The 27,963-nt window shown below is 39.2% G+C and overlaps 1 protein-coding gene across 1 annotated transcript in view; it reads right to left on the reverse strand.

The window, feature by feature from the left end:
• LOC113636373 (complement C3-like) overlaps window positions 1-27,338 on the reverse strand; it is a 32,432-nt gene extending 5,094 nt beyond the window's left edge. Inside the window, exons 1-34 of the mRNA XM_047803501.1 lie at window positions 27,180-27,338; window positions 24,415-24,610; window positions 23,507-23,675; window positions 23,224-23,300; window positions 22,982-23,070; window positions 22,796-22,878; window positions 22,626-22,713; window positions 22,447-22,549; window positions 21,848-21,968; window positions 21,626-21,741; window positions 21,284-21,430; window positions 20,727-20,924; window positions 20,389-20,580; window positions 19,727-19,888; window positions 19,175-19,304; window positions 18,353-18,424; window positions 18,032-18,223; window positions 10,288-10,405; window positions 10,110-10,201; window positions 9,845-9,984; window positions 9,463-9,669; window positions 9,245-9,308; window positions 9,050-9,136; window positions 7,892-8,095; window positions 7,343-7,418; window positions 7,057-7,216; window positions 6,834-6,929; window positions 6,575-6,725; window positions 6,323-6,486; window positions 5,501-5,659; window positions 688-747; window positions 512-602; window positions 327-375; window positions 78-168 (exon numbers count right to left, since the gene is read on the reverse strand). Coding sequence (XP_047659457.1) covers window positions 78-168; window positions 327-375; window positions 512-602; window positions 688-747; window positions 5,501-5,659; window positions 6,323-6,486; window positions 6,575-6,725; window positions 6,834-6,929; window positions 7,057-7,216; window positions 7,343-7,418; window positions 7,892-8,095; window positions 9,050-9,136; window positions 9,245-9,308; window positions 9,463-9,669; window positions 9,845-9,984; window positions 10,110-10,201; window positions 10,288-10,405; window positions 18,032-18,223; window positions 18,353-18,424; window positions 19,175-19,304; window positions 19,727-19,888; window positions 20,389-20,580; window positions 20,727-20,924; window positions 21,284-21,430; window positions 21,626-21,741; window positions 21,848-21,968; window positions 22,447-22,549; window positions 22,626-22,713; window positions 22,796-22,878; window positions 22,982-23,070; window positions 23,224-23,300; window positions 23,507-23,675; window positions 24,415-24,610; window positions 27,180-27,250 — 4,215 coding nt within the window. The 5' untranslated portion in view covers window positions 27,251-27,338. The remainder of the gene's footprint in view (window positions 1-77; window positions 169-326; window positions 376-511; window positions 603-687; window positions 748-5,500; window positions 5,660-6,322; window positions 6,487-6,574; window positions 6,726-6,833; window positions 6,930-7,056; window positions 7,217-7,342; window positions 7,419-7,891; window positions 8,096-9,049; window positions 9,137-9,244; window positions 9,309-9,462; window positions 9,670-9,844; window positions 9,985-10,109; window positions 10,202-10,287; window positions 10,406-18,031; window positions 18,224-18,352; window positions 18,425-19,174; window positions 19,305-19,726; window positions 19,889-20,388; window positions 20,581-20,726; window positions 20,925-21,283; window positions 21,431-21,625; window positions 21,742-21,847; window positions 21,969-22,446; window positions 22,550-22,625; window positions 22,714-22,795; window positions 22,879-22,981; window positions 23,071-23,223; window positions 23,301-23,506; window positions 23,676-24,414; window positions 24,611-27,179) is intronic.
• Between the last annotated feature and the right edge of the window lie 625 nt (window positions 27,339-27,963).

Genomic DNA, 27,963 nt, shown 5'->3' on the forward strand with positions numbered 1-27,963 from the left:
AAACATTTCTTATGCTTATTGTACAAAATACTATTGTCACAGAACTGTCTGTAAGTATCTTTCAGATTTCTGCTTACATCTCGAAGATCATTTTCATCCACCACAAATCCTGTCAGCAAGCCGATATCCAAAATAGTCATAGTGGCATCTCTTTCTGGATCCTTAAATCTGCAATGATGTATTTAAAATGAAAGAAAAGTTAATTTCAAATTCTAAATAGACAGTGCATTATATTTTGATCTTTAAATGAAAAAGATGTAAATAATAATACAAATAAACTAATGAGTATATAAAACTACATGACCTTTATTTTGCAGTATACTTACAGAACGTTAATGGTGACCTCGTAACTTTCTTCAGCACCTGCATATGATACTGTGAGAGAAATTAGAGCATAGAGCATCAAAACATTATAGCATGGATATTTTAAATATCTCAAATATATCCTGTTTTGGCATCACAAATGGAAATAGATTTGAATGCAGTGATTTGAGCATGATGTAAAACTTACCCTCTGCTTCTTTTCTTATTTCAACAGAAAGATCAAACTTTTTGCAGTCGCTCTTCTTTTCTATGGGTCTAGCATAATAAAGTGTTGTTACCTATGAAAAAGAGGAATTCGTTTTTTATAATAAATAAATAAACTACAAATAGAAAACAAAGGATTGTCTTCAAATAAATACTCACTTTGAGAACTCCAGCACCAGTTCCCTTAGCAGTAACATTAAACTGTTGCTTGAGCTGAACCTGTAAAATTCCAGGTATAGAAACCTTTGAATTAGTCTTCATTTTACCATAATAAGTCACAGAGGTTAACAAAGTTACAGGGTGGAAGAACAAAACAGGTGGAAGAACATTTTGTAAAGGTGTGATTGTAACTGCTGTCTGTGAGAGGCAACGAAGACACATTCCAGGAGCATTCAGGCTGTGTCCAAAGCCACAATCTGCACACTAATTATGATATATTGGATATGTAGGTCTACACACCCCTTTTAAAATTGCAACTTACAGTGAAAACAATAAACAATTAGGAAAAATAGGAAAAATTCAACAATGCACAATAGCCTGATTGCATAAGTATGTACAATCCTATACTAATACTTGCTTGAAGTATCATTAGATTTTATCAAGGCTTTCACTCTTTTTAGACAAGAGTAAAAAATTATTTGTTCCATTCTGTCTTGGCAATATTTTGCCACCTTCTCTTGCAAAAGAACATAAACTCTGACATACCCGTCCATTTATCTACTGTCAGGCACCCCACAGATTTTGCATTTGATTTAGATTTGGAATCTGGCTGAAAGCATTCAATTGTTGACTCCTTTGTGTGCTTCAGGGTGCTTGAAAGATGAAATTCCTCATAGGTGTTTAGCAGCAACCTTAAGGTTTATCCCCAAGGCCCTTAAGTTTAGCCCCAAAGTTTGAGCTGAACATAAGCTTAAGCTGTCTCAAAGCATTATGCTAAAACCTTCTCCCTGGATTGTGTTTTTTTATTGAGATGCTATGTTTTACTTTTTAATTTATTTTTTGCACCAGACATTTTCTGATATTATCACCCAAATTTGTGTTCCATATTATTGTTTTTATTTTCTTCTGTGGATTATATTTAAATTTCAACATTTGTCAGACGTGCTTATCCAGAGCAACATACAAAAGTGTTTTTAAGTCTCTACCATATACTGTATAATGCATTAGTGAAGAGTGATGAGGGCTTTGACGTACAAGGGAGCTGGTCCATTTTTGGCTTTGTAGACATGTCAAGATGCTTTTATTGTCATTTCAACCATATATAGCTGTTGCAGTACATAGTGAAATGAAACAACGTTTCTAAAGGATCAGGGTGCTACATAAACCAAGGACATGGCTAAGGACTTAGTAAGTAGTCCTAGACACATAAAGTGCAACTGTGCAACCTGTGCAAACAGTGCAGGACAAGACAAACAAGACAGACAAGAGAGTGCAGAACAAAAGACAGTGCAAACGAAAAGTTACAAGACAATAAACAAAATACAAAAAAGACAATACACAAAAGACAGTAAACAGAAACAGCACCAACCAGTGTAAATACTGTATGTAAATACTGTATGCTCAGACAATATTGCATGCAGTAATACTATGATGAACACAGTTTCTTAGCAGCAGGGTCCCTGAGATAATGTATAGGATTGTGCAAAAACAGCAAAACAACTGAAATATTGTACAGTATGTGCAGTTCATAAAGATGATGTGCGTGTGTATGTTGTGCTCAGTATAGTTCAGTTCAGTTATTGAGAAGTCTGATGGCTTGTGGGAAGAAACTGTTACACAGTCTGGTCGTGAGGGCCTGAATGCTTCGGTACCTTTTTCCAGACAGCAGGAGGGTGAAGAGTGTGTGTGAGGGGTGTGTGGGGTCATCCACAATCCACGGATGCAGCGTGTGGTGTAAGTGTAAATGATAGAGGGAAGAGAGATTCCAATGATCTTCTTAGCTGTCCTCACTATCCGCTGCATGGTCTTGTGATCCGTGATCGTACAGTTCCCAAACCAAACAGTGATGCAGCTGCTCAGGATGCTCTCAATGGTCCCTCTGTAGAACATGCTTGGGGGGGGGGGGGGATTCGGTGCTTGACGATCTCTACGAATGATCCATCGATGTTCAGCGGAGAGTGGTCGCTCTGTGCTGTTCTGAAGTCAACAACCATCTCTTTAGTTTTAGCAACATTCAGAGACAGGTTGTTGGGTCTACACCAGGTAGTTAGCTTTTGCACTTCCTCTCTGTATGCTGACTCGTCGTTCTTGCTGATGAGACCCACCACAGTCGTGTCATTGGCAAACATGATGATATAGTTCGATCTGTGCATTGCTGCACAGTCTTGAGTCAGAAGAGTGAACAGCAGTGGACTGAGCATGCAGCCTTGAGGAGCTCCAGTGCTCAGTGTGGTGGTGCTGGAGATGTTGTTCCCAATCCGGAATGACTGAGTCAGGAAGTCCAGGATCCAGTTGCAGGGGGTGGTGTTTAGTCCCAGCAGGCTCAGCTTCCCAATCAGGTGCTGAGGGATGATTGTGTTGAATGCTGAACTAAAGTCTATGAACAGCATTCGTACATAAGTGTCTTTATTGTCTAGGTGGGTGAGATCTAAATGGACGGCTGTGGCAATGGCATCATCTGTGGAGCGGTTTGGAAGATACTCGAACTGTAGGGGGTCCAGTGAGGGTGGTAGCTTGGTCTCGATTTGTCACTTCATAACAATGGGTGTGAATGTGATGGGACGATAGTCATTGAGGCAGGACACTAAACGTCTTTGGGACGAGGACAATGGTGGTAGTCTTGAGGCACATTGGAACAATGGCGCTGCTCAAGGAAATGTTGAAGATGTCAGTAAAGACATCTGCTAGCTGTTCTGCACATTCTCTTAGCACCATGCCAGGAATGTTGTCTGATCCAGTAGCCTTCTGTGGATAAACTCTGCATAGAGTTCTCCTCATGTCAGCTGTGGATAGACAGATTACCTGGTCTTCCTTGCCGTTACATTGTTCTGTACCTCAAACCGAACATAGATCTCGTTCAGCGCATCTGGGAGGGAGGCATCACTATCACAGGCAGGTGAATCTGTCTTGTAGTTCGTGATTGCCTGTATGCCATGCCACATGTGCCGGGTGTCTCCGCTGTCCTGAAAGTGGCTGTGGATTGTCTGGGCATGTGCACGCTTTGCCTCTCTAATGGCTCGGGACAGTTTGGCCCTTGCTGTTCTTAGGGCTGCTCTGTCCCCTGTTCTGAAGGCTAGGTCTCTATTCCTCAGCAGCGCACGCACGTTAGCAGTCATCCACGGCTTCTGGTTGGAGGGTGTGGTGATGGTCTTGGAGACGGTCACAACATCAATGCACTTGCCGATGTAACTGGTCACTGCTGACGTGTACTCCTCTAAGTTGACGGAGTCGCCGTTGGTTGCAGCCTCCCTGAAGATGTTCCAGTCAGTGCACTCAAAGCAGTCCTGAAGAGCAGAGATGGCTCCTGCTGGCCAAGATTTCACCTGCTTCAGAACCGCGAGTCTTACTGCACAGAGCTGCATTTCTGTCGGCTCTAAATGAGGTGAGTCCATCGAGCTGAATGGTGGCATAGCTGAATTGGCCTAGCACAGACACCCGCCCGCTTACCGCGATTCCACTTCCTCGTGCACTGCTTTCTGCGTCCCCTCTCCTGGTCTCCCATATCAGGCGACACTGGGGCTGGAGGCCTGGTCTTCGCAGCAAGCCGAGGTCACGAATCCTATCCAGTTCATCATCATGCAGGTTGGTTTTTGCATGATTTCTGTACTCTATTAGTTCCTGGTGGTTGTATGCATGAACACCACTGTCTCTGGTGTCCATGTACTAGCAATAGTCGGGCTATAAAACCGTAAAAAACATAAATAGCATCGTTTTGAATCCGGAATGGCCGCTGCATGCTACTGCTGCGCCGTCATCTGTGTTTTGAATCTGATACCAGAAGCCAGTAGAGGAGTGTAGCAGTGTGGTGGTGTGGAGAAAATAGGCAGGTTGAAAACAAGTCATGCAGTTGCATTTTGTATCATTTGGACAAATGATACAAACGAGGACAAATTGCATTCATATGTAGACCTGACAGCAGTGATTTGCAATAGTCCAGTCTTGAGATGACAAGTTACTGACCAAGTACCTGAGCAACCTATGTGGACAAAAATGGCTCAATCCTTCTAATGTTATAGAGAAGGAACCGACATGAGCGAGTCACATTAGCAAAATGCAAGGAAAATTACAGTTAAGTGTCCATGGTTACCCCAAGCACAGCCAGCTGTGACTGAAGGGGAGATCAGATCTTTATGCAAGGATATTGCAAGATCATGACCTGGAGATGAATCACCTAATAATCAGTAGTTCAGTTTTTCTAGGATTGAGCTTCAACCGATGAGCTGTCAGCCATGATGATACAAACAGAAGATGTGGTATCTATATATATTTAGATATATTTAAGACAGCTTGAGCTTGAATTTTTGACAGGATGAACTTTAACAAACTTGAGTATTTTTCTTTGTTTATAAAAATCCTTACAGCTTGCAAGCCGAAACAATATACTGTATATAAAGTAACGTAAAAACGTAAAAGCAACCCAGAATATACCAGAAATTTTTCCAAGTTTTCTAATTAAATTTAGAGGGATATCCTATTCTTAGTAATGCCACAGTTGTGCCATATTTTCTATACTTGTTGATTACTGTCTTTACAGTGTCCCATGGTGTCTACTATGTTGAAAATTTTTATATCACAAAAACCTGCCATTTTAAAAAGGGTGTATAGACTTATTATATCCACTGTATTATCTATATTAGATCAGAACATAGCACATAGTAACAAGCAGTATGGTAAATCTTCATGTACAAATTCCTATAAACTCTAGCTTTAATTCTGTGTTTTCCAGTTTTCCACTAAAAAATTGTCTTCAATATCTGCTCCATTGAACACAAATAATAAACAGAAATCTTGTTTTATCATGACTGAAAATAACCTTGTCTGAGCGTGTAAGTTGTGAGCTGTCCTTGTTGAAAATCCATTTGATGGGAAGACTTCGTCCACTCACGCTCACTTCCACATCAAGGTCCGCATTCTGTCGATCTCTTACTTGTTTATAGTACTCAGCCACTGCTTGGAACACTATTATGGTTGCCTAGTTGACATGTACAAGCAAAGAGGATTGAGTGAAATGTATGTATATTTTTACACTTCATTGAATTCTTGAATTCACCCACCGAGACAACTACTGGAGCTGTGAGCATCACTTTGTAGCCAGACAAGCACCTACCAGTAGGGGGTGAGGTTGGTTAATTATACCAAGACTTTCTAAGCAGGCACAGTGGAAGATGCTTCGAAATGTGCTCCTTGTTTTAAAAGCATGCGGGATATAATGCTGCTTTGTTTGGTTGTGTTTGAATTTGCCCCAGATGAGGTAGGCTGACTGGTTGTTATTTTTATATTGTTTGATTTGTTTATTTATGTGGATTTATTTTGATGCTTTGGGGAAATTGTGTTTTTGTTTATATAGATGCAGATACATTAAGTAATGCTGAGTAAAGGTTTTAATTGTATTTTTCTTTGGGAATGTGTTTTGATTCAGACTTCATTGGATTCTGAAGATTAAATTGTTACTTTGCCTTTCTTCGACATCAAAAGTGAATTGAATGGCCACAGTAATGTTACAGGTCAAGACACAGAAATTACAGAGTGCTGCTTTAAAGCCAGCTTCAATTTTAAACAAACAAACAATCAAAAGATCCAGCTGTTCAGCATATTCAGTATGCTTCTAAAACATCCTAAAAACCTGTCAACCTACCTGGGTGGTGCCATAACCCCCGTGAGGACTGCTCTGCCTATTAAGCCAATTAACAGCTTTTCCTGCTGCATCAAACTCCTTTGCCCCTACCAGAGCCAGCACGGCATACGCTGTTGCCTCCAGGGAGAAGTGATGTCCTCCCGCAACTTTCCAGTAAGAACCGTCTGTGCATAAGATACAGTATATAGAATCAAATTGACATGTGCTTCCTTGAGAAATAAATAAATAAATATGATTTTAAGAGTTACTGACCTTCAGAGGAAGCCTGCAGCAGACGCTGTTTGTTAAACTTGCCAGCATTGGCCAAGGCATATGAAGACATTGCAACTGCATACGGATTGGTCAAAGAGGGGAGTCTGTTTTCCAGGTACTCAGTGGCCTTCCTGGTAGACTCTGGAAGACTCTACATGACAGAAAAGGGTAGAATTATATGCATACTTTTACAAAAGCTGGTCTGTGTGCTCGGCTGTTTTGACATATTAGTGATATATGGTATGATAAGTTGACATACTCCAACTAAATTAGCACAAAGATGTTTTCCTTCTTGCAGGGCAATCAAGACAAATGCTGTCAGAGATGCATCAGCATCTATACCTCGTACACCACCCTGGAAAAGCACAGAAAATTCTTTACAGTACACTTAAGTACACCAGATTTCACAGAAATTATTGCTGTGAGGTTTTTTTTTGTACATGTCACTAATTTAAGACCAAACAAATATAAGCTTAACTTACAACCATCGATGCACTGGAGACTGGGGCATTTTCTATAAATGAGCCATCTGGCATCTGTGATTTCAGATTTAACCACTTGAGAGCGCTGCAAACAATATCTTCATTTATCGTGATTAGGTCACTGGCCAGAGCAAAGACTTTGGCCACGTATGCTGTCAACCTTTAAAGCAGAAAAAGCAAGCAGTCAACATATGGCCTAGCACTGACTTATGTATAAATTAAAGAATTATTTAAAAATTACAAACCAATTAAAATTATGAAACAAAATTTGATTGGTCTCTTTTACCATGTGCTGCTAGGTCTTTGTATATATGCAGCATAAGAACCATCGGGTTTACGGAATGTAAGTTCTGTTTCATATCCTAAGAATGGTTGAGAAGAAAGGTTAATTCTCTTAGAATTAGCAGGCTAAAAAGGAGGACTTCTGCATAGATATGTCCTGACACAAGCACCAAGCCATTCTTTAACTGTAATTAGAAACCAATCTTATCTCTTCTTCTGTTATTTTATTTTATTAACAGTACCTCAGAAAGGTCTAAAAAGGTCAGCAAGTGTAATATGTGTACATTCTGTGCAATCATAACAAACACTATCATCTCAGTAAAATTAAACTAGCTTTTAGCATGACCCAATGGCACAGCATTTGTTACCAATGCCTCACAGATCCAGGACTGAGTATGACCCTGACATGGATAAAGTAAGGATGATTAAATATACTTTTCTATAGCTTATGGTCTACTTATTGGCTTTTCAGGCTTATTTAGATACCAGAAAGAATTCTGAATTTAAAAAAGACATTTACATTTGCTCTATAGTTTTGTAAGAGTCTTTTCACCTGTCTGGATGTGCTTGATAGCCTCACTACGTCGTTGCAGGCCAACTCTTTCCCACTGGTTGGTGTTATCTAAATAGTGTGTGGCAATTAGAGGCAACGTCATACGGATCATATTTTGCTCTCCGCAGCCACCGGGTTGTACGATCAAGCTCCCCATAAACTCTCCACTGATAGCCTGTTCAATTGTCTGACTCACCTCCTGACCTGCAGACAAATATATCAATAGTTATATTGTTGTTAACAGGCAAGCAGCTATCTCCTGTTTTGGCAAACATTATTATGTATCATACATATCTCATTATGGTTTTAAAACCACATACAGTAATTGCAGAATAATAATGCCAGGTGGACTTGACCTCTTCTGAGCACTTTATTAATTTTACCTGAGCACTCACTGAACATTTTATTAGAAACACCTGTACACCTACATTTTTATGCAAGTATCTAATCACCTGATAGTGTGGCAGCATTTGTGGTGAGCTTAAAAGGTCCTCAGAATACAAATGACTTTGAACCTTGAGGAACAGCCAAAGACTACATTGGGTTCCTCTTTTGTCATCCAATAACAGAAAACTGAGGCTGCAGTTGCCACAAGCTAACCAAAGGTGGACAGCTGAAGACTGGAAAAAGAAGACTAAAATCTATGACATAAAGAATTTGTATATGGTTCCTGATAATTTGGTCAGTAAGTGTGTATACAGTAATATACTGGGCTTGTATTCATTCATTCAACAAATGTGTCAAAAATGCTGATCAGTTGAATGCCAATTGCGGTCTGTTGGAGGTTTTTTTTTATTTTGGGTCAGGTTTAACTGCAGTAAGCAAACCTCTGTTGCTTGGATTTATAACCAAATATTTGCATGTTCCTGGATCAGAAATTATTGTAATACTCACAAAAACTATTCTATTCTGACAGACAGTAGAACTCAAAAGCACACAGTATACTGTATTTGACATTTTTGCATGTCATTGAGAAGGGTTTTCTGATTTCATATCTGTGAGGCAACCATGAATAAAAATGTCTCATACACTCGACTGTAACCATGTCTTAAAACCTTTATTATTTCTGGAAAAAAATTATACTAAAGGTCTAGCTTATTACTGCCAAACTCGATAGTCCATACTGGACTATACTGATGTGTTTGAAATTGTTCTTACCAGCCACCATGATGTAAGTTTGTGCAGGAGTGTTTGGAACCTGCCCGGGTGGTACATCAGTCCTCAAATGCACAACTTGAATGCCACCTATTCCAAAACGCACATAAATAATTAGTTTTTTAATTTAATCATAATTAATTAAATAATGTATTAAGTCTTTACTGTTGCTTGAATACAGAATATAGAAGATCTCACCAGGTACTTTAGAGGGATTTAATTCCAAATTTTGTTCTGGGAGTTCAGTTAGCACACCTTCCGACTGAGCAAGGGAAAAAAAGACCATATGTTAATCTAAGTGCTAAATGCATTTGATTGCATCATAATATCATATAATTTATTTTGTTTACTTACTGTTAAGGGTTTTAACTAATCCTGTCTGAAAAATCACTCACATATAATCTGCTCATACTCACCACCACCTTCAGCGTTTTTCGTACTCCATCATAAAGTGATGAACTAGCAGCCTGCACCTCTATGTGATGGTTCCCTAGTTCCATGGGAATAATCACATAAGGGATGGAAATGGTGGACTCGGCCTCAACATTAACTATTGTACGGTATTTCTTCTTTTTACTGGCCGCGCTACAAATATGCTCTGTCTCAAAGAAATCCACTCGCACCTGGGGGGAAGAGGAAGTCCAACAGATGTCTTCAGTGTGAATAATGCATAAAACCCAATTGGAGAACGTGAACAGAAATTCCACCATACATTAATCTGAGCTCAGAATCGAAGTTCTGATCTTTTTGAGGGAAAATATTTTTAAAAATATGTTAAAATGCATAGAATAATAATACCTTTTGCTTCTTATTGGAGAAGTTATGTAAAATAGCCTTGACTTCTAGTTGTTCATTGCGGACTGCTGAGTAAGGTAACTTGAGATTCACAAAAAAATCTTTTTCCACTGTTATTTCATAGGGATCAGCTACACAGATGCCTATAGGGAAATAGCAATGTGGTTTAATATTTGCCATCGTATGCCAGTCCTTGTAGCTATTTTGTACATATGATCATTGATAACACCAAGATATATTAGATCTGTAAAGAGGATGCAGCACTGACCATGGGTCTTAGACAGACTGATGGCTAGAATTTGCCAGGTAGTAATAGAGTCTTTTAGATAGTTTTTTTCCAAGGTGCTGCTTGTTGTACGACTTTAATGAAAGGAAAAAGGGACATCAGTTATACCATTTACTTCCAGAATGCTATAAAAATAAGAATATCAGATTATTGCATTTACCATGGCACGTTTTTTTGGCAGGCCGGAAGTTCTATGTCCTCCCACATCCAGCTCTCTGGGAACTGCGTTCGGGTGACAATTTCTTCAGAGCTTATAAAATCATCATCTTCTTCTTCACCTGAACAAATTTATATCAAATCATGCCTTGGACAAGAGGCAAGACAATGCAGAAGACAATGGCTCCTCTATGGCTATGGCTTCATTTGCACTGTCAGGACTCTCAAGTGTCACGCATTGAGCGTGACAGTCACTCATTTCGGTCTATTTATCATATATTTAATATAAGGCAGAGCCCAAAATGTATCTGTCCGCACCTCTATGGAACAGGGAAGGAATCATGCGCATCTCCCCTGGAGTTCTTAGTTGAGCCTCCCACTTATCAGCCAATCAAAATCAATAGCACTATCTGGGTTAGATTTAACGCAACAACCAATAAAAAAGTATATCCTGGAATTGTTCACATCATCCTTATTCACCCACCGAGACAACTACTGGAGCTGCAAGCATCACTTTGTAGCCAGACAAGCACCTACCAGTAGGGGGTGAGGTTGGTTAATTATACCAAGACTTTCTAAGCAGGCACAGTGGAAGATGCTTCGAAATGTGCTCCTTGTTTTAAAAGCATGCGGGATATAATGCTGCTTTGTTTGGTTGTGTTTGAATTTGCCCCAGATGAGGTAGGCTGACTGGTTGTTATTTTTATATTGTTTGATTTGTTTATTTATGGGGATTTATTTTGATGCTATGGGGAAATTGTGTTTTTGTTTATATAGATGCAGATACATTAAGTAATGCTGAGTAAAGGTTTTAATTGTATTTTTCTTTGGGAATGTGTTTTGATTCAGATGTGAATAAAGCTTAAACATTGACTGATGGTTATATCTGCTATCTGCCAAAGAAGGTAAATTTATTTCATATTTTAATTAAATAAAAATGAGTGTTTAGTTGGTAACCATGGTTCCCTTTCGACGATTTAATGGCTCGTGAAGGACACGTGATGGAGTGATTACGCGCCAGTAAGTCCATATAAGGGCATCTACGTCACACTACTCCAGCTTCTTTGTCTTCAGGAAGTGCTCTGTGTATGTGTGTCAATTGTTTGTCCTGCCTAAAAAGGGAGAGAAACAATATGTTGCAATATAAGCATTTTAAGAGATGCGTGCATCAGTGCTCCCTCTTTATCATGGGGGACAACACGCACTCTCTTTGCGTTGTTTGTTAGGGAGAGGAGCATGCGTGGTTGGCTCTCGAGGGAGCCGTCTGCGTGCATTGTGAGGGATTCCCCTCGACGTATTCTCCGATCCCGCCTGGCTGTATTTTCAGCTTCAGCTGCGCCTCGTGATTCGAGTCCTGCGTCTGCCGGGGTGGCGCGGCCACTTTGATCATGGGGTTTGCAAGTTGAGTTAGCGGAAACAGAACTCCGTTCGGCTTGGTTTCGGGAGCTCGTGCTGCGATTTCTCCCAACCCGGAATGAGCATGCCGCTTTCCGCGTCGAGCTCTGAGGAGCTTGATGTGGGCATGGAGGAGATCCCCCCCATCTGAACAGCTGACAAAATCAACGGCGTTTGAGGAGCTCCTTGAGCCGGTGACGCGCGCTGTGTCTAGTTTAAAATTAGATTGGCTGGAAGAGGAAGTTGGTGTCGTCCATTCTATGCTAGATGTCTACTTTCTGAGTTCACGCAGGTGGCTGCCATTTTTCACAAGACCTCCATGCTGAGGTGTCGAGGTCGTGGAAAAGTCAATTTTCAGCGCATATTTTTTCCCCTGCCATGTTTGACTTTCCGGCCATTATAGGGCTTGAAAGCCATGGGTATGGGGCGATGCCTGGGATTGAAAAAACACTCGTGGGCACACCTACATCAACCGCATGGAGGGAGCCTGCTCTTCCATCCAAACCATGTAGAACCACTTCAGCCCTGGTGGGTAAGGCCTACAAGCATGTGCGGCCCTGCACACCATGGCGGTTTTGCAGGCCTACCAAGCTGACCTGCTTACAGAGCTTGATGGTGGCGAGGGATTGGAACCTCAGGTGGTGTCTGAGCTCCGCTGAGCCACTGACATTGCGCTCCGTGTCACAAAGCAGACGGCCCTCTCCATAGGCCGTTCAATGGCTGCGCTGGTTGTCACGGAGAGGCACCTGTGGCTTACTTTTTAACTGACATCAAAGATAAGGATAAGTCCTCTCTCTTGGACGCCCCGGTATCACCTCAGGGCTTGTTCGGTGACGCAGTGAGTACTGTCGTCAACAGGCACCAGGAGGCAAAACACCAGGAGGCAAAACGCCAGTCGGCAGCGTTCAGAGAGCCCACGATTGTTGGTGTTCCTCCAAAAGGAACATCTCTCACTCCTGAGGAAAGGGGCCATAGAGCTTTTTCCCCTCCCAGAGCAGGACAGCGGCCTTTTCAGCTGATTTTTTTTTGTGCTCCAAGAAGAACGGGGCTGTGTCTGATTTTGGACCTCCGGGCTCTGAACTGTACACTGAAGACCTACAAGTTCAAGATGCTCACGCTCAAGGTTATTGTGTCCCAGATCAGGTCCAAAGACTGATTTGTGATGATCGACTTTGTGGATGCTTATTTTCACATAGGTGTCCTGCCAGAGCACAGGAAGTTCCTCAGGTTCACTTTTGGGGGCAAAGTGTACCAGTATTGTGTTCTTCCTTTTGGCCTAGCCCTTTTCACCACGCATGTTAACAAATTGCATGGACACTGCCCTGGCACCGTTGTGTCTCCGGGGCATCCGTGTACTGAATTACCTGGAAGACTGGCTCATTCTGGCCCAGTCGAAGGCTTTGGCGGCCAGTCCTCGAGATGCTGTTACTGCCCATATGAGGTCTCTAGGCCTCAGGTTGGACCCAGATAAGTGTGTGCTTTCTCCTTTTCAGAGAACCACCTTTCTGTGGCTAGTTTGGGATCCCCCCACAATGTGGGCACATCTGTCTCCCACTTGGGTGGCTTCCATCTTGCCAGCGGTGAAAGCTGTTCGGCTAGGCCAAGGCCTCTCTGTCGCCGAGGCACAGAGGGTGCTCGGCCTCATGTTGGAAGCAGCCGACGTTATCCCTTTGGGTCTGCTTCACATGAGGCCAATCCAGCTCTGGCTCAGGGGTGCAGGCTTTCATCCTCGTAGACATTCCCTGAGGGTTACAAGGGTTACGCGCTGTGGGCTTTGTACCCTTATGTGGTAAGACCCCAGTTTCTGGTCTTGGGTCCCACTCTAGGGGTGTGTCACTGTCGCAAGACTCTTTCGAGGACGCCTCGCTTTTGGGCTGGGGAGCGGTCCTGCCCAGGGTCTGTGGGAGGGCCCTTATCTCTTATGGCACATAAACTGCCTGGAGATGAGGGCTGTGTTTCTAACACATTCTTCCACACCTCAGGGGCTGCCATGTCCTAGTAGGGACAGACAGCACTGCAGTGGTTCCCCATATCAATCATCAGGGCGGTCTACATTTGCGACCCCATTTCAGGTTGACACAGCAGATTCTGCTCTTTGCAGAGACCAGGTTCCTTTTGCTGAGAGCGATTTTCATCCCAGGGCATGTAAATAGGGAGGCAGACATCCTGTCGAGGCAGGTGCTGATGCCCGGGAGTGACGTCTCCACCCCCACGTGGTGGAGCAGATTTGGTATGGGTGTTGCTGAGGCTCCGTCTGTACGCCATCCCGCTGGTAGCTCTGCTCCCGCAAGTCCTGCAGACCGCACCCTCCTTCCTGGGAAATCTCTGTGGTCCTGGAGGGGCTGCTGGAAACCCCCTTTGAGCCGATGGAGTCACCTCTGAGAAGTTTCTGAACCTGAAGTTGGCTCTGCTCCTAGCCTTGGCCTCTCTCAAGAGAGTGGGGGATTTGCAGGCCTTGTCGATTGCCCCCCCCACCTGCTTAGAATTTTTCCCCTGGCATGTCCATGGCTTTTCTGCACCCTGGGACAGGATAGGTCCCTAAGCTGCCCAGGATTGCTGGCTGTCCAGTCATACTGCGGGTTTACTGTCCCCCACCCCATGAGTCGGATTTGCCCACTGAGGGCCTTGAGAACTTATGTCCACTGCTCTAGCTTGTGCAGTAACTCCTTCGCCCCTTTTTGTCTTTCTTGTGGGCCTGGAATAAGGGTAATCCGGTTTCCAAGCAGCGCCATGCACACTGGGTAGTGGAGGCCATTTGCTCAGGCCTATGAGGTGCACGGTCTTGCCTCGCCTCTCAGCATCAGGGCTCACTCCACTAGGAGTATTGCCTCACCAGTGCCTTGGCCAGAGGTGTTCCCTTTAGAGATGTTCATGCTGCAGCAGGTTGGTCCTCTCTAGACACCTTTATTAGGTTCTATAACCTGGATTTGGACCCTTCTCCAGGGTCCCAGGTCCTGCAAGGCCTTTGATGATTGCTCCCAGTCTGCTCGTGCTCTCTCACTGCATCTGGCACAGTCATCGACTGGTGCGTGGCGGCATGGGTATTGCCGTGGGTACTGACACAGTGTCGAGTTCCTTCGAAAGGGAACTACAACAGGTTACCTAACCTGGTGTAGTTTTAAATGTTTAGTGTTTTAATAAAAGATATGATGTATTGTTAATTTTGTTTACTTCTGTTTTAGATTTAAGTCAATTGCTGTTTCTCCTGTGATGGTTTTTTTTTTTTGTTTGTTTGGTTACCTGGCTGGCCAGTCTCAGAGGTGTGTGCTGCATGGTGGCAGCACGTGTATTTTGTGGATTGTTTGTTTGTGTACAAGTCTGGCTGGCTGGGGCTTTGTTTTTGTATTTCTATTTTATAACACCTTCCCAGCCTTATTTTGCCAGCTTGATTCCTTGTGCTTGCTTGCTTGTAAATAGTTGAGAAGTTCCAGAAATAATCTTACTATAATCAGACCAGAAAAATGCCAAAGAAATATACAAAAACAATTCCTAAAGTTTGGGCTCCTGAACATTAGACTCCCAGACCCCCAGGGCTCTACACCGATTTTATTCGAGAATTCTTAGATTTTTTTTCAGACCTTTGATAAAGTGTTAATTGTAGGAGACTTCACATTGATGTTGGCGATACAAACAATGCGTTAGGAATCACATTTATGGACTTACTAAACTCGTCTTAATCATACACTAGATTTAATAATATCACACAAAATAGACGTCACTGATATAGATCAAAGTCCTCAGGAAACACTTCAACTAGCACTTCTTTCCTTATCTTTTGCATTTAAAAAAACAAAAAAAAAACAAAAAAAAACCTTTGACACTTTTTCATTGTAACTTTGAACACGTTTTAAACTCATGGTATCTTAAGTATGTAACCTAGTGAACCAGCATTAATGTAGTCAGTGTTAGAGATTTAAGCACTTATGTACGTTGCTCTGGATAAGGGCGTCTGCCAAATGCTGTAAATGTAAATGATGACATCACAGACCGTTACTCATAACGTACACACTACCTGTAGGATAGACTGTGTCTCACCATGTTATCGACTCCGTAGAACTATTATTCCGGCCATTAAAGACAGATTCACAAATAACTTGCCTGATCTGTCTGAACTTCTTACTGTACCCTTAGACACAAACGATGTAGATGTAATGACTTACAGCATAGGCGCTATATGTACTCACTAGCACATTAGACACTGTTGCCCAAATCCGATTACAGAAGGTTAGAGATAAAACGCTTGCACCGTGGTATAATAGTCATACGCACACCCTCAAGAGAGAAACCTGTAACCTCGAGCGAAAGTGAAAAACTAAATTAGAGGTTTTTAGAATTGCGTATAAGGAAAGTATGTCCAACTATAGACGGCCCTAAAAGCTGCCAGGGCTGAGCACCTGAGCAAACTCGTAGTAAATAACCAGAACAATCCCAGGTTTTTATTTAACACAGTGGCTAGATTAACAAAAAAACAGAAATCTGAACAAACTATTCCATTACAGTTCAGTAGTGAGGATTTTTTGAGATTCTTCACTGATAAAATCGAAAGTATTAGGAATAAAATAGGTGACGCTCAACATATGAAAGCAACTAGTGACCCAGCCTCGCCTAAAGCACTAAACACACAACTACATTGCTTCACAAACACAGGGCAGGAAAAGTTAGATAAACTTATTACAACAGCTACATCAACAACTTGTTCACTAGACCCCATTCCAACTAAACTACTGAAAGAAGTGTTACATAAAGCTGGTTTGTGTTACGTAAAGCTGTTACATAAAGCATCGAGCCTATTCTTTATATTATTAACTCCTCGCTATCTTTAGGTTACGTCCCTAAATCCTTCAAGTTGGCAGTTATTAATCCACTCATCAAAAAACCTAATTTAGATCCAAATGACCTATAAATTACAGACCTATTTCACATCTTCCGTTTATGTCTCAAATACTTGAAAAAGTTGTGTCGGTTCAACTGAGCTTCTTACAGGAGAACAATATCCTCGAAGAGTTTCAATCACAAAGAGTTTTGTGAAAGTCAGAAATGACTTTTTCTTAGCTGCGGACAAAGACTGTATATCACTATTAGTTCTACTTGACCTTAGTGCTGCATTCGACACTATAGATCACAACAATCTCCTAGATCGCTTACAAAATTACACAGGTATTCATGGACAGGCTTTAAGTTGGTTTAGATCCTACCTGTCTGATCGATACCATTTTGTAGAATCAAATGGTATATCCTGCAGTTTAATATGTTAATCATGGGGTCCCTCAAAGATCAGTTCTAGGACATCTGCTTTTCTCGATATACATGCTTCCATTAGGGAACATTATCAGAAGAAATGGGATTAGTTTCCACTGCTATGCTGACGATACACAGTTATATATTTCATCAAAACCAGATGAAATAGCTAAAGTGTCCAAATTTGCTCAATGCCTTAGAGAGATAAAAGACTGGATGAGCTGCAATTTTCTAACTCAGATACGACAGAAATACTACTTATAGGTCCAAAAACCAGTACACAGAAACTCTCACAATTTAACTTCCATTCAGAGGGATGTACTGTTACTAGTAGCTTGACAGTGAAAGACCTGGGTGTTATATTAGACAGTAACCTGTCTTTTGAAAATCATATCGCCCATACCACAAAAATAGGCCTTCTTTCACCTTAGAAATACTGCCAAGCTGAGAAACATCCTGTCTGTATCTAATGCTGAGAAGCTAGTTCATGCTTTCATGACCACTAGACTGGACTATTGTAATGCGTTAGGACCTAACCCTAGGACATGAAGGTATGATCATATAACCCCAATGTTAAAATATGTCACTCTCGCCTGTCTTCAAAACTTGAGATCCCTGCTCTGTATGCTTTAAGGGCCTCCCACATGCCAGGAAACTAGCAAATATAGTAAGTGTGAGAGCTGGCTGTTAACATCTTGGAGAGCTGGGACCAACTTTTGATGAGTTATTTACATAAATCATGTCTTGTCTGTGTGTTGTGTATCATTTGCTGTCCTAATTTTGTAATAAATATTTGTACCTTGAGGTATTTGAAGTGTTTCTCTTTCAACTTAATTTTGAAGGAGTGGCCTAGTGTTACAACTTTTGAGCACAGAGTAAGTCATGATCTCCTTTTAATGTTACAACAAATATACTGTACTTAAAATATGTCACTCTTGCCTGTCTTCAAAACTTGAGAGCCCTGCACTGTAGTACTGGACTACCAAACTGTTATGTGGACATTTAGCACAAATCAATTAGCCCAATCAAAACATACATCGGTTAAATATCTTGGACAGTTTCTTCTTTTTTTTTTAACGACTGTAATAAAAGTAAATGATAAAGTGGGTACATACTGCGAGCCAAATGCAATAAGTCTTTCTGCTCATCTTTGCGTTTTTGGATCTCGTTGCAACAGTCCAGGAAGGCCTTGACACACTCTGCACCATCCAAAATGAATGACGATCTCCGTTCACATGTGTAGCCCAGCCTGTTCTGCCTCAGTCCGTCTGCACAGCATTTCTTCTCTTCACTGTTGTATTTAGACACTTAAGAAAAAGGGTAAAGGGTAAAAATCTGCAATCAGATTTATCTATCTTATTGTTTTTAGAGAAAATGTGTAGCAAGATTTAAATTAATGACAACACCACTGAACAAAATAATGTCTAGCTTCTTACTCAGTGTTTGGGTAACCTGGATTAAAGTCTCTGCTCTCCGTTTTCTCTTCAGTGGTGTAGGACAGTCGGGAGCTATTAAAAAAAATATATATATATCTCAAAATGAAACCACTTGTAACTAAAGTCTAAGCCTGTAGTTCCCCCACATACAGTACTTTAATTGTACCTGTTTAATATACTATCAGTTTGTATCACAGCACCGTTCAATTCTGGATTCTTTGATTGGTGAGAAGATATTAATTTTTCTGTACAAGCTGCAGGTGTATGGGCTTGTTCTAATGCTTTCTAATGCCATGTCTATAGAATCAACTCATTCACATGGCCTTGAGAGATACTCCACATAATTTAACCCTGTTATTTAACAAAGAAAGCACAAAATTATATGGCCAAATATTTATGGACCCCTGGCCATTACACCATATGTGCTTGTTGAACATCCCATTATAGATTTAGTCCTGCTTTGCTGTTTTAAATACCCTCCATTCTTCTGGGAAAGGTTTCCACTAGATTTTGAAGCATGGCTGTGGGGATTTATTATTATTTATTTATTTATCCATTCAGCCACAAGAGGCCTGGACTGCATTTGGTGTTCCAGCTCATCCTAAAGGTGTTCAATGGACAGTTGAGTTTTTTTTTTTTTTTTAATAAATTGATAAAAGTTTTGGGAATTTGCTGATGTATTAGCAGAATGAAGCTCTTTGGGTTTTTAAAGGGGTAAATAATGGGATGGTAACAGCTTCTTCTCACCAGTTGATATTGATTATTTATCTATTACAGCACCATTCACGATGTTTCACTTATTACTTAAAAAATCTGCTTTACCTGTCCTTTCATTGGTGCCTCCTAATTTATCAGAGTCAAACAGTAGACCTGCATCATAGAAAACCCCCATACTGTCTTTACCACTGCCTGCTGTACAGCCAGTGTCATGCTTCTCAATAATGTCCCAGATCTGGTGAAGGAATCAAAAAATGAATATTTTCTAAACCTAAGTTAGATTAGATGAGTCCCGGTACCAATCTGGGGACACAGTTTTGCACATTTTGAGCCATTTCCTGATTACTCATATTTCTCACACTGGCAAATTTGTACATACAAATTGTCTATATTTGTATATGTATATTTCAGATGTATATATTAACTGCACACCTGTAAATGTGTACATACAATTTCGTCTATACTGTATGTCATTCTGTTACACTGTGGAGCTTCTGGCACTAAAACAAATTCCTCGCATATGATGTTTTCATATGCGAGGAATTTGTTTTAGTGCCAGAAGCTCCACAGTGGCATGGCAATAAAGCTGATTCTGATTACTGAAAGCAAACATAAAAGAGACACAATGAATAAGTTCATGTCAGACTTATTACTCACCTTAGTCTGTGTGAGTCTGTTCTTGTTGAGGACAAAGACAGCTTTATCCACAGCTACCAGACCAACCTTGGCATTTGGATCTCCAGTAACTATTAGATGAAAGCCATCACCAGGCTCAAATGACTTCTTGACATTTAAACTCTCCTTTACATCAATTTTTAGCTTCATTACATAAGATAAAGGAAAAAAAGAAAGACAAACCAAATTTATCAGAGGTGAAAAAATTCCATAGCTGACCCACTGGGCAAATGTTCTGATTGCCCAAGAAACTGAAAAATGCAAAACTGGGTAGCAAATAAAGTGAAATATTAAAGTTCACATTCCAATCAACAACCCAGAACCTTAACCACTTGAGCTAGCACCGACCAATCTGTTATGGTTATCTTTTCATTCTTCTTGATTTTGGGCATGTGTCAATTTAGGCTAAAGCACATTACTGGTGTTGGCACTAATGATGTGCTCATGGTCCTTGCTATGTGCATATATATATATATATATATATATATATATATATATATATATATATATATATATATATATATATATATATATATATATTGTGTGTGACTTCTTACAATCGTGATGCAGTCGAAAACTTACAAGGATATAATTCTATCCAGTATACTATTTTAACTTACTTAAAAAGGAATCAGATTGCCTACCGTTCCCATGCATGTGTCCTTCACATCGACCCAGATGGAGTCAGACACAACTTCTGAGGATCCTATGTGGTAATACGCAACCACTCGAAATGAGGGAACCAGATCCTTGGTGACCGGTAGAGACAGAGTAGCTGCCTGGTGTCCCCTTCTTAGAAACTTGTGTCCTTGTACAATCTGTCCTTTACTAAGGATCTGATACAATGAAAATCAACCCAGTTATTTTTTAGGTTTTAGGGCAAGGCACAGGCTTGGCATTATTATTAGTGTAATACACAAGCCAGTAGAATTACTTCACAATACCACCAAGATCTTTAAATGTATATGTAAGAGATACCAACCAGATAAGTTAAATCTTGATTGGGGTCAGCAGTTTTGAAGTTTACATTGATGTTCAACTGATCACCGATTTTCAGTTCTGCAGCATCTACACTTAAATGTAGGTAATTGCCAGAGCCTCCTTTGGTGGCGTAAGGTTGGGCAGTCATCTGGTTTTCAGCTTGTCTTTCATTTGCTATACCTTCGGCTGCAGTTCTTGCCTGGTCACAAAGCAAAACAATTTTGGTTAGGTATGAAATTTCCTGTATACTTTAATGCTTTTGAATATTCACCAATGCAGGAAAAACAATCTTGATAAAGCTACCAGCCAAATAATGCTACTAAAATACAAACATATATTGAACAGTTTAGTCAAATAAGAAAGCTTAGCAACTGAAAAGATGGTTTAATAGTTATAGTTAACCAGGTATGATTTTATTTTTCAACCAGCTATGATTTTTTGTCAACATTTACATCAAGCTGGGACTTGATGTCAATATTCTATCTTTTTAATTCCTATTCCTGTGTAATTACTTTTGTTATTGCATAAAAAATAAAAACCCTATTTTACATTACTCACAGTGACATGTAGTGGCCTATCTCCTCCCTGTGTGTTCAGAATGGCCTTGGCCATGCCATTACTCTTTGTTTGAGCCTTAACCTCACCAGGCTGGATCAGTATGTCCACATTTTCAGCAGGTGACTGGTCCGGATTGGTCACATAAACCTTTTCAAACCCAGAACAGCATAATTTACTATTTTTTTTCCCCAATGAGATTAAAATGCTACATAATACTAAAAGTACAGACCAAATAGTAACATGCCACTGCTAATTATTTACACTTATTATCTAGCACTTGAGAAAATTATTAAATTGTTAAATCATTTGTAAGATTTAAAGGCGCTATAAAGGCTTGCATACTGTGACATCGAAGGACATTCCTGGATGGTAGAATTTTGGGGTTCTCTTGAACTGGATGGTGTAGGGTGATGTCACAATTTGAATGCCCCCCTTCAGTGTTTCAACAATTTCACTACCTGAAATATTATTAATGATAAATGACAGCTGAAAAGAGTCATATGGCATTATGTAATGTGGGAATGTAGATCTATATACATACATACACAATTGCTGGGATCTTACCAGTCTCAGTTATAACACTGACAGAAATGTACAAAAAGCTTCCGACCAGTTTATTAATTTCAGGGAAGGAGCGTAGGATCATCTCTTTAGTGAGCTCAGCATGTCCCTCTCCATTAATGATCTATATGCAACATAAATATTACACATAAGCAGTAGTAATGTACAGTCAAAAGAGTCGCAGGTAGGAGGATTTTTTTCCTGTCCAATGTGAAGCTCACAAACCAAAACAGAGCATGCAACAGAGTCACAGTGATCTAAATTATGTTACCATTTTGTGTATTTTTTGAAAAATAGCATTAACAAATTCTTTTCGGCAGGTTAGAAAACAAACAAAAGTGGGATTAAACACAGTTCCGCACACATCTCATGTTAAGACCAGTTATGAACTGGATTAATGGAATTGAGGCATAGGAACTATCAGAGCCAGAAATCTAAAAAAACATTTGGTTGGATTTAAAAAAGAAAGTACAAATGTGAGTTTCGGTGCTGCAATACTTTGTGTTTAAATCTAAGTATCAGAAATTTAGTGAGTAAATGAAACAGTGATTATTTCCTCACAGATGTTATAATGTAAAATATTGGAAGGATGTGTAACTGACCTGTACTCTGGTTAAAGAGGCAGGCAGACTGGTTCTAGTGTCTTCGCTCTTAACGCCAAACACCACAAATGCAACACCACTCACATCTTTTCCAAACAGGTACCTTTGTATGATTCACAAAAAAGGTTAACACTGAGTTGGATTAAAGTAACTTATTGTCTGTGTCATGTTCTACTTACTTGGCAGTTATGTCAACAGTAAGATCCTTATCATCCACGTAGAAAAAAGGTTTTGATGGATTTAATGTTACCTCAAAGCTCGGTAGAACTGCAAAGTGAAAAGTAACATGTAAACACACATGTAGACAAACTAAAAGTAAGGATCTTTGTAGCTTACTTATGAATTGTACCATATTCTTTAACTTCAAATTCAGCAGTGAAGTTCTTCTGTGGGGTGTTCTTGTATCGTGTTGCTACAGTCCATATTCCAGATCTGTTAAAAAAGGATATAATACACAATAATACAATATATAATAATTCATGCAAAAATATTTCAGGCTGTAATGACTGTTTTCTAACACTTAATATTAACTAACTTGGCAACTTCAGCAATGCTGTAGGACCCTTTTATGATCCCTTCTTTAGGAAAGATTGTGTCCCTGTTAATTGTGATTCCTTGAGGATTCTTGGGGGAAAAGAAAAAAAATGTATTATTGTATTATCTTTTAGAAAATACATAATGAATGGATCAAAAAATCAGAATATACAGTAATTGTAGCTTGCGATGAAATTGACTGCTGAGTAGGTGAAACCCCAGCTGAGCTGTTTGAACACTTACTATGATTTCCACGTAGATTCCTCCACTCTTATCAACAGGCTGCAGATCAGGAGTCAGTGAGAAGATTCTGTAAAGAACTTCGAAAAAAATGATTCATTTGCATTATATAAAGATACCCAGAGAGAACCTGATCTCTGCCATAAAAAAATACATTTGAAATGAATGAAAAAATAAACAAAGATACATATTCTTGTTCCATATATATATATATATATATATATATATATATATATATATATATATATATATATATATATATATATACTGTATGTTAACTGTCTACCTGTTGTTCCAGGTGTGTAAATGCTCTTGTCTGTCTGAATGAACATGTATCCAGACTGAAACGATACCAAGACCACTTTCTCGAGCACTTTGGAAGGAAACTCAGCCTGCAGATACACATACTGCTTCTCCAGTGGGTCTTCACTAAAGAAGTCTTTATTGTCAGGAATCTGAACCAAAGGAAAATTATGCCCTTAATTTTAGTGTACAATAACTGTAGAAATGAAAAAGCTACTCCACACCACCTGACACATCCATTTATTTAAGACCATATTTCTAAAATATTTTTAATATTTGTATGTAAACTCCATCTGTTTATAAGAAAGACAAAAGAAAGGATTTAAAACAGTAGTTATTAATGTGATGCATGATCTGCATGTCAAAATAAAGGTAACATTAACAGATGCAAGACAAAGAAACCCAGAAACCTGAATTAAAAGGTGATTAATAAACTAAAAGAAAGGTGATTAATAAACTGATATACTACCAATGAGCTTCATGGGAAAAAATGTTAAGCGGAACAGCAACAAAAAGTTTAAAAAGGTGTAATATGTTGCCCTCTGGTGATCATTTAGAGGAATTTTTATTATCTTTTATTATTATTATTATTATTATTATTATTATTATTATTATTATTATTATTATTATTATTATTATTGAAATCACAAACACAAATAAAGTAATAATTGTAATAATTTGCGGTGAAAGAGGTAGAAATATATAACCTCTTTGTGAACCTCAGTTCAGTTGATTTGAATTGATTGTGTCACTGTATTTCCTGTTCCAACCCTAAAAAAATAGAGCATCCTTTATTTATTTATTTATTTATTTATTTATTTATTTATTTATTTATTGGCCCAGAGATGAATGAATGCTGTTCATTTTGTTTCATAATCTCAGAGAACCCACCGTTATGTCTACAATTGCCTGGTAGTTTTTATCAGCAGTGAGGACGACTGATTGAGATGTCAGTTCTGAAGTTTTCTTTGGGTAGTTCTTCACACTGATCTTCACTGGGATGTTACCTCCATTATAATCCTGCGCTTCCACAAACACTTTCTCAGGGGTTCCCACACGCAGCAGGTTCGGGGCCACCAACACGTTACTGTTATAACAAAGAGGAAAACGTTTATTCAATTATTTATTTATTGTAATAATGTAAAATAACATTTGCTAACTGTAGAGTATAAGCAGAAAATGTTCGGGTCCCACAGATAAAAAAAGTAGGTAAAGGTAAAAGACAATCTATGTGCATGTTTCAGAATAATATCTTTAAACATTATTTAAACATCTGACATGAAAGTGTTCTTCCTTTAATACACAGATTTAAATATTCAAATTCAGATTCAAATTCGAATAAAGAGAGCACTATTGGCCATGTTCTCTGAGTGGGAGGGATCTATTCTCTCTCTCACCTGTCAATCACAGCAACTGTCGCTCATATGCACAGAAGAGGGCGGACATCGCTTTGGTTACGGCAAGCCATTTTAACATTTAATGGTTAAAATTGACTTTCTGGAATTAACATTACAGATATCAACCACATATTTTCAACTAGTAGTAGCAGCATTCGGACTAGTCAAAATGACAGTTAGAGATATCTATAATTCCGTTTTAGCTAGTCACAATGAAAGTTAGATATATCTGGAATTCAGATTCGAATAGTCAATAGTGAGTTACGGATATCTGCAATGACGTCACTGAAAACGATATTCAACTCATCACACATCCTTAATGACAATTGCAGATATCGATAATTGAGATTTGCCAAGGCAGGTTAGTTAGAGATATCGCAAACGTCATTTTGACTAGTCAGTATAGTTGTGCATGACGTTGCTAATGGAAGGCTTTCCATTGGATATTTACCCAGCAAACAAATCATTTGAGCCAGTTTACAAGTACCAGAAGAAATGGCGGTTGCTGGTGTAGATAAAATAATTAGAAAATGCCATGAAATAGAACGCTATTTTTATTACTATTTGATTACTATAACTATTATTACTATTCAATCTATAATGAGTTTATCCCTTGGGTTAACAGCAATCACCGCTAAGACCCTCCTCCTACTTGTGACATAATTAGATATCTGCAAAATAATTTTGTTTAGTCAAAACTCTATTTCAAGATATCTGTAATTACATTTTGACTAGGAAGAATGAAAGTTAAAGATATCTCTAATTTGAGATATCTCTAATCAAAAATCATTTGAAGATATCTATGACTTGATAACAGATATCTACAACTAAAATATGACTATCCATAATTCAGGTTAGAGATATCTACAGTTTAATTCTGACTAGTCACAATTTCAGTTCAAGATATCTATAATCTAGTTTTGAATAATTTAAGATATCTCAAAAAGACATTATAGATATCTTAAAATGAGGGGAGTTGAGGATATCTGGAACTGGAATTGTGACTAGTCAGAATTAAATTGTAGATATCTCTAACTGGAATTATGGATAGTCATAATTTAGTTGTAGATATCCACATTTCACATCGCGGATATCTACAACTGAATATCTCTAAAGGGAAACTAGGAAGAATGAAGTTGAGGATATCTGAAAAGACAGTTGTGGATAGGAGGAATGACATTGTGGATATCTGAAATTTTCATTTTGACTAGGCAGAACTGAATTACGGATATCTATAATACATAATACATATCCAGAAACAGAAACAAATAAATCTTAATAACTAAGCGAGTTGTAAACATTCTTTAGTTTTAAAGGTAGAAAAGAACACATATCATATCGGTATCGGAATCGGATCGGAAGAGAAAAAGCGGTATCGGTACATCCCTAGTCAGAATGGGACTTTTAGTAGGAGTAGGTAGAATGGATGATGAAGGAAATGAAGGGTTAACTTCATGCTTAATGGAGGAACCTTACTAATGCTATCCAACTTCAAAACCCTGCTCTCTTAAAAAGTCAACCCTCAATGCTCATAGAATACCACTGACAGTAACCCTTAAAGGGAAACCGCAACGTTCGTGGGGGAAGGACTTAGTTAAAGAGATGATATTGCAAGCTTGTGCTTTTTGAAAGGAAGTATACTTTATAAGGAACACTTATTAACTTTTAATCTTATAATCTCTCTTTGAGAGAAATGATGGCGGATGAACAGCATCAGAGACCAAATGCAAGCTTACACTTGGAGCGTGTTTCTTGGTTTGTTACTGTATAATCTTTGCATTTTAATTACTTTTACTTATCCTAATGCTGTTTGATTATTTTAATGAGATTTTATTTGTCATTTTATTTTATTTTACTTTAAATATATTACACACATTTATCTGTATTACATTGCTTTTAATAAAAACAAGGCCTCTGCATTGTGAGGACCCTGAAAAGAAAAAAAGGTCTAAGTCTGACTCCTTCATTTAAAGATTTAAACCATAGATTAGGTAGAAGAACTCGAAGATAATCCTTTGTTAGAAGACCGAGGGACTTCAAAGGACACCAGTGTTTAAGGTAAGACTAACTCTTATAGTTGATCTTATGTTTTCATAACTAACTCGTGCAAACTAGGACACATTCCTTAGTGCGATTGTGGAAGAGTTTCCTACGCAATCCGAAAACAAGTGTCACTAAGGGACATGTTAGCAGTATAAATTACTTCAGTATGTGTGTGTATATGTATGTGTGTGTGTGTGTGTGTGTGTGTGTACTCACAGCGGATCACATAGTGTAAGCACCGGGAAAGATAGAAGCGCAGCCGTCAGCCACAGCAGGTCTACATTCATCCTGACTGTTGGTCCGAACTCAGTCTGAGGATGTGTGTGTTAGTACCACAGCTTTTATACCAACCTAACACACACACAACATAACACCTCTCCCACTCTGTGATTATGAAACACTGACATTGGGGGTGTTAGTTATGAAACGATGTGCAGTGGTACTTAAACAGAATGGAAAAAAAAAAACTTCAGATATCAATACTGTCATGATTGATGCCCAATCATGGCATTTGCTCTTCACTGCTTCGGCTAAACATTATATTGTGCAATATGCAGAGTTTAAACATACACACGCACGCACGCACGCAAACACACACACACACACACACACACACACACACACACACACACACACACACACACACACACACACACACACACACACACACACACTAATGATCTGAACATTTCCCCAAACTAATAATTCTTTAATATAAAGAATACTGGGTAGATTTCTTTATCTAATTTTGAATATATTTGTTTATATATTCTTTTTTTTTTTTTTTATTAATGGAGTGTTTCCTGTTTGTAAATAATTGCAGATTTCAGGCTTTGTTTTCTTCATTTTTCTTAGATACATTTAAGGGAAATATATTTTTTTCTGTTTGTAATTGTACAAACTCCAAACATTACATGTATAGAATGTTTCTGTTTATTCAACTTTTAATAAAGCAGATTTTAAATATAAATTGAAACATTTACAGAAACCTCAGAAGCCT

The sequence above is a fragment of the Tachysurus fulvidraco genome, chromosome 18, assembly GCF_022655615.1.
Source record: "Tachysurus fulvidraco isolate hzauxx_2018 chromosome 18, HZAU_PFXX_2.0, whole genome shotgun sequence".
Lineage (NCBI taxonomy): Eukaryota > Metazoa > Chordata > Actinopteri > Siluriformes > Bagridae > Tachysurus > Tachysurus fulvidraco.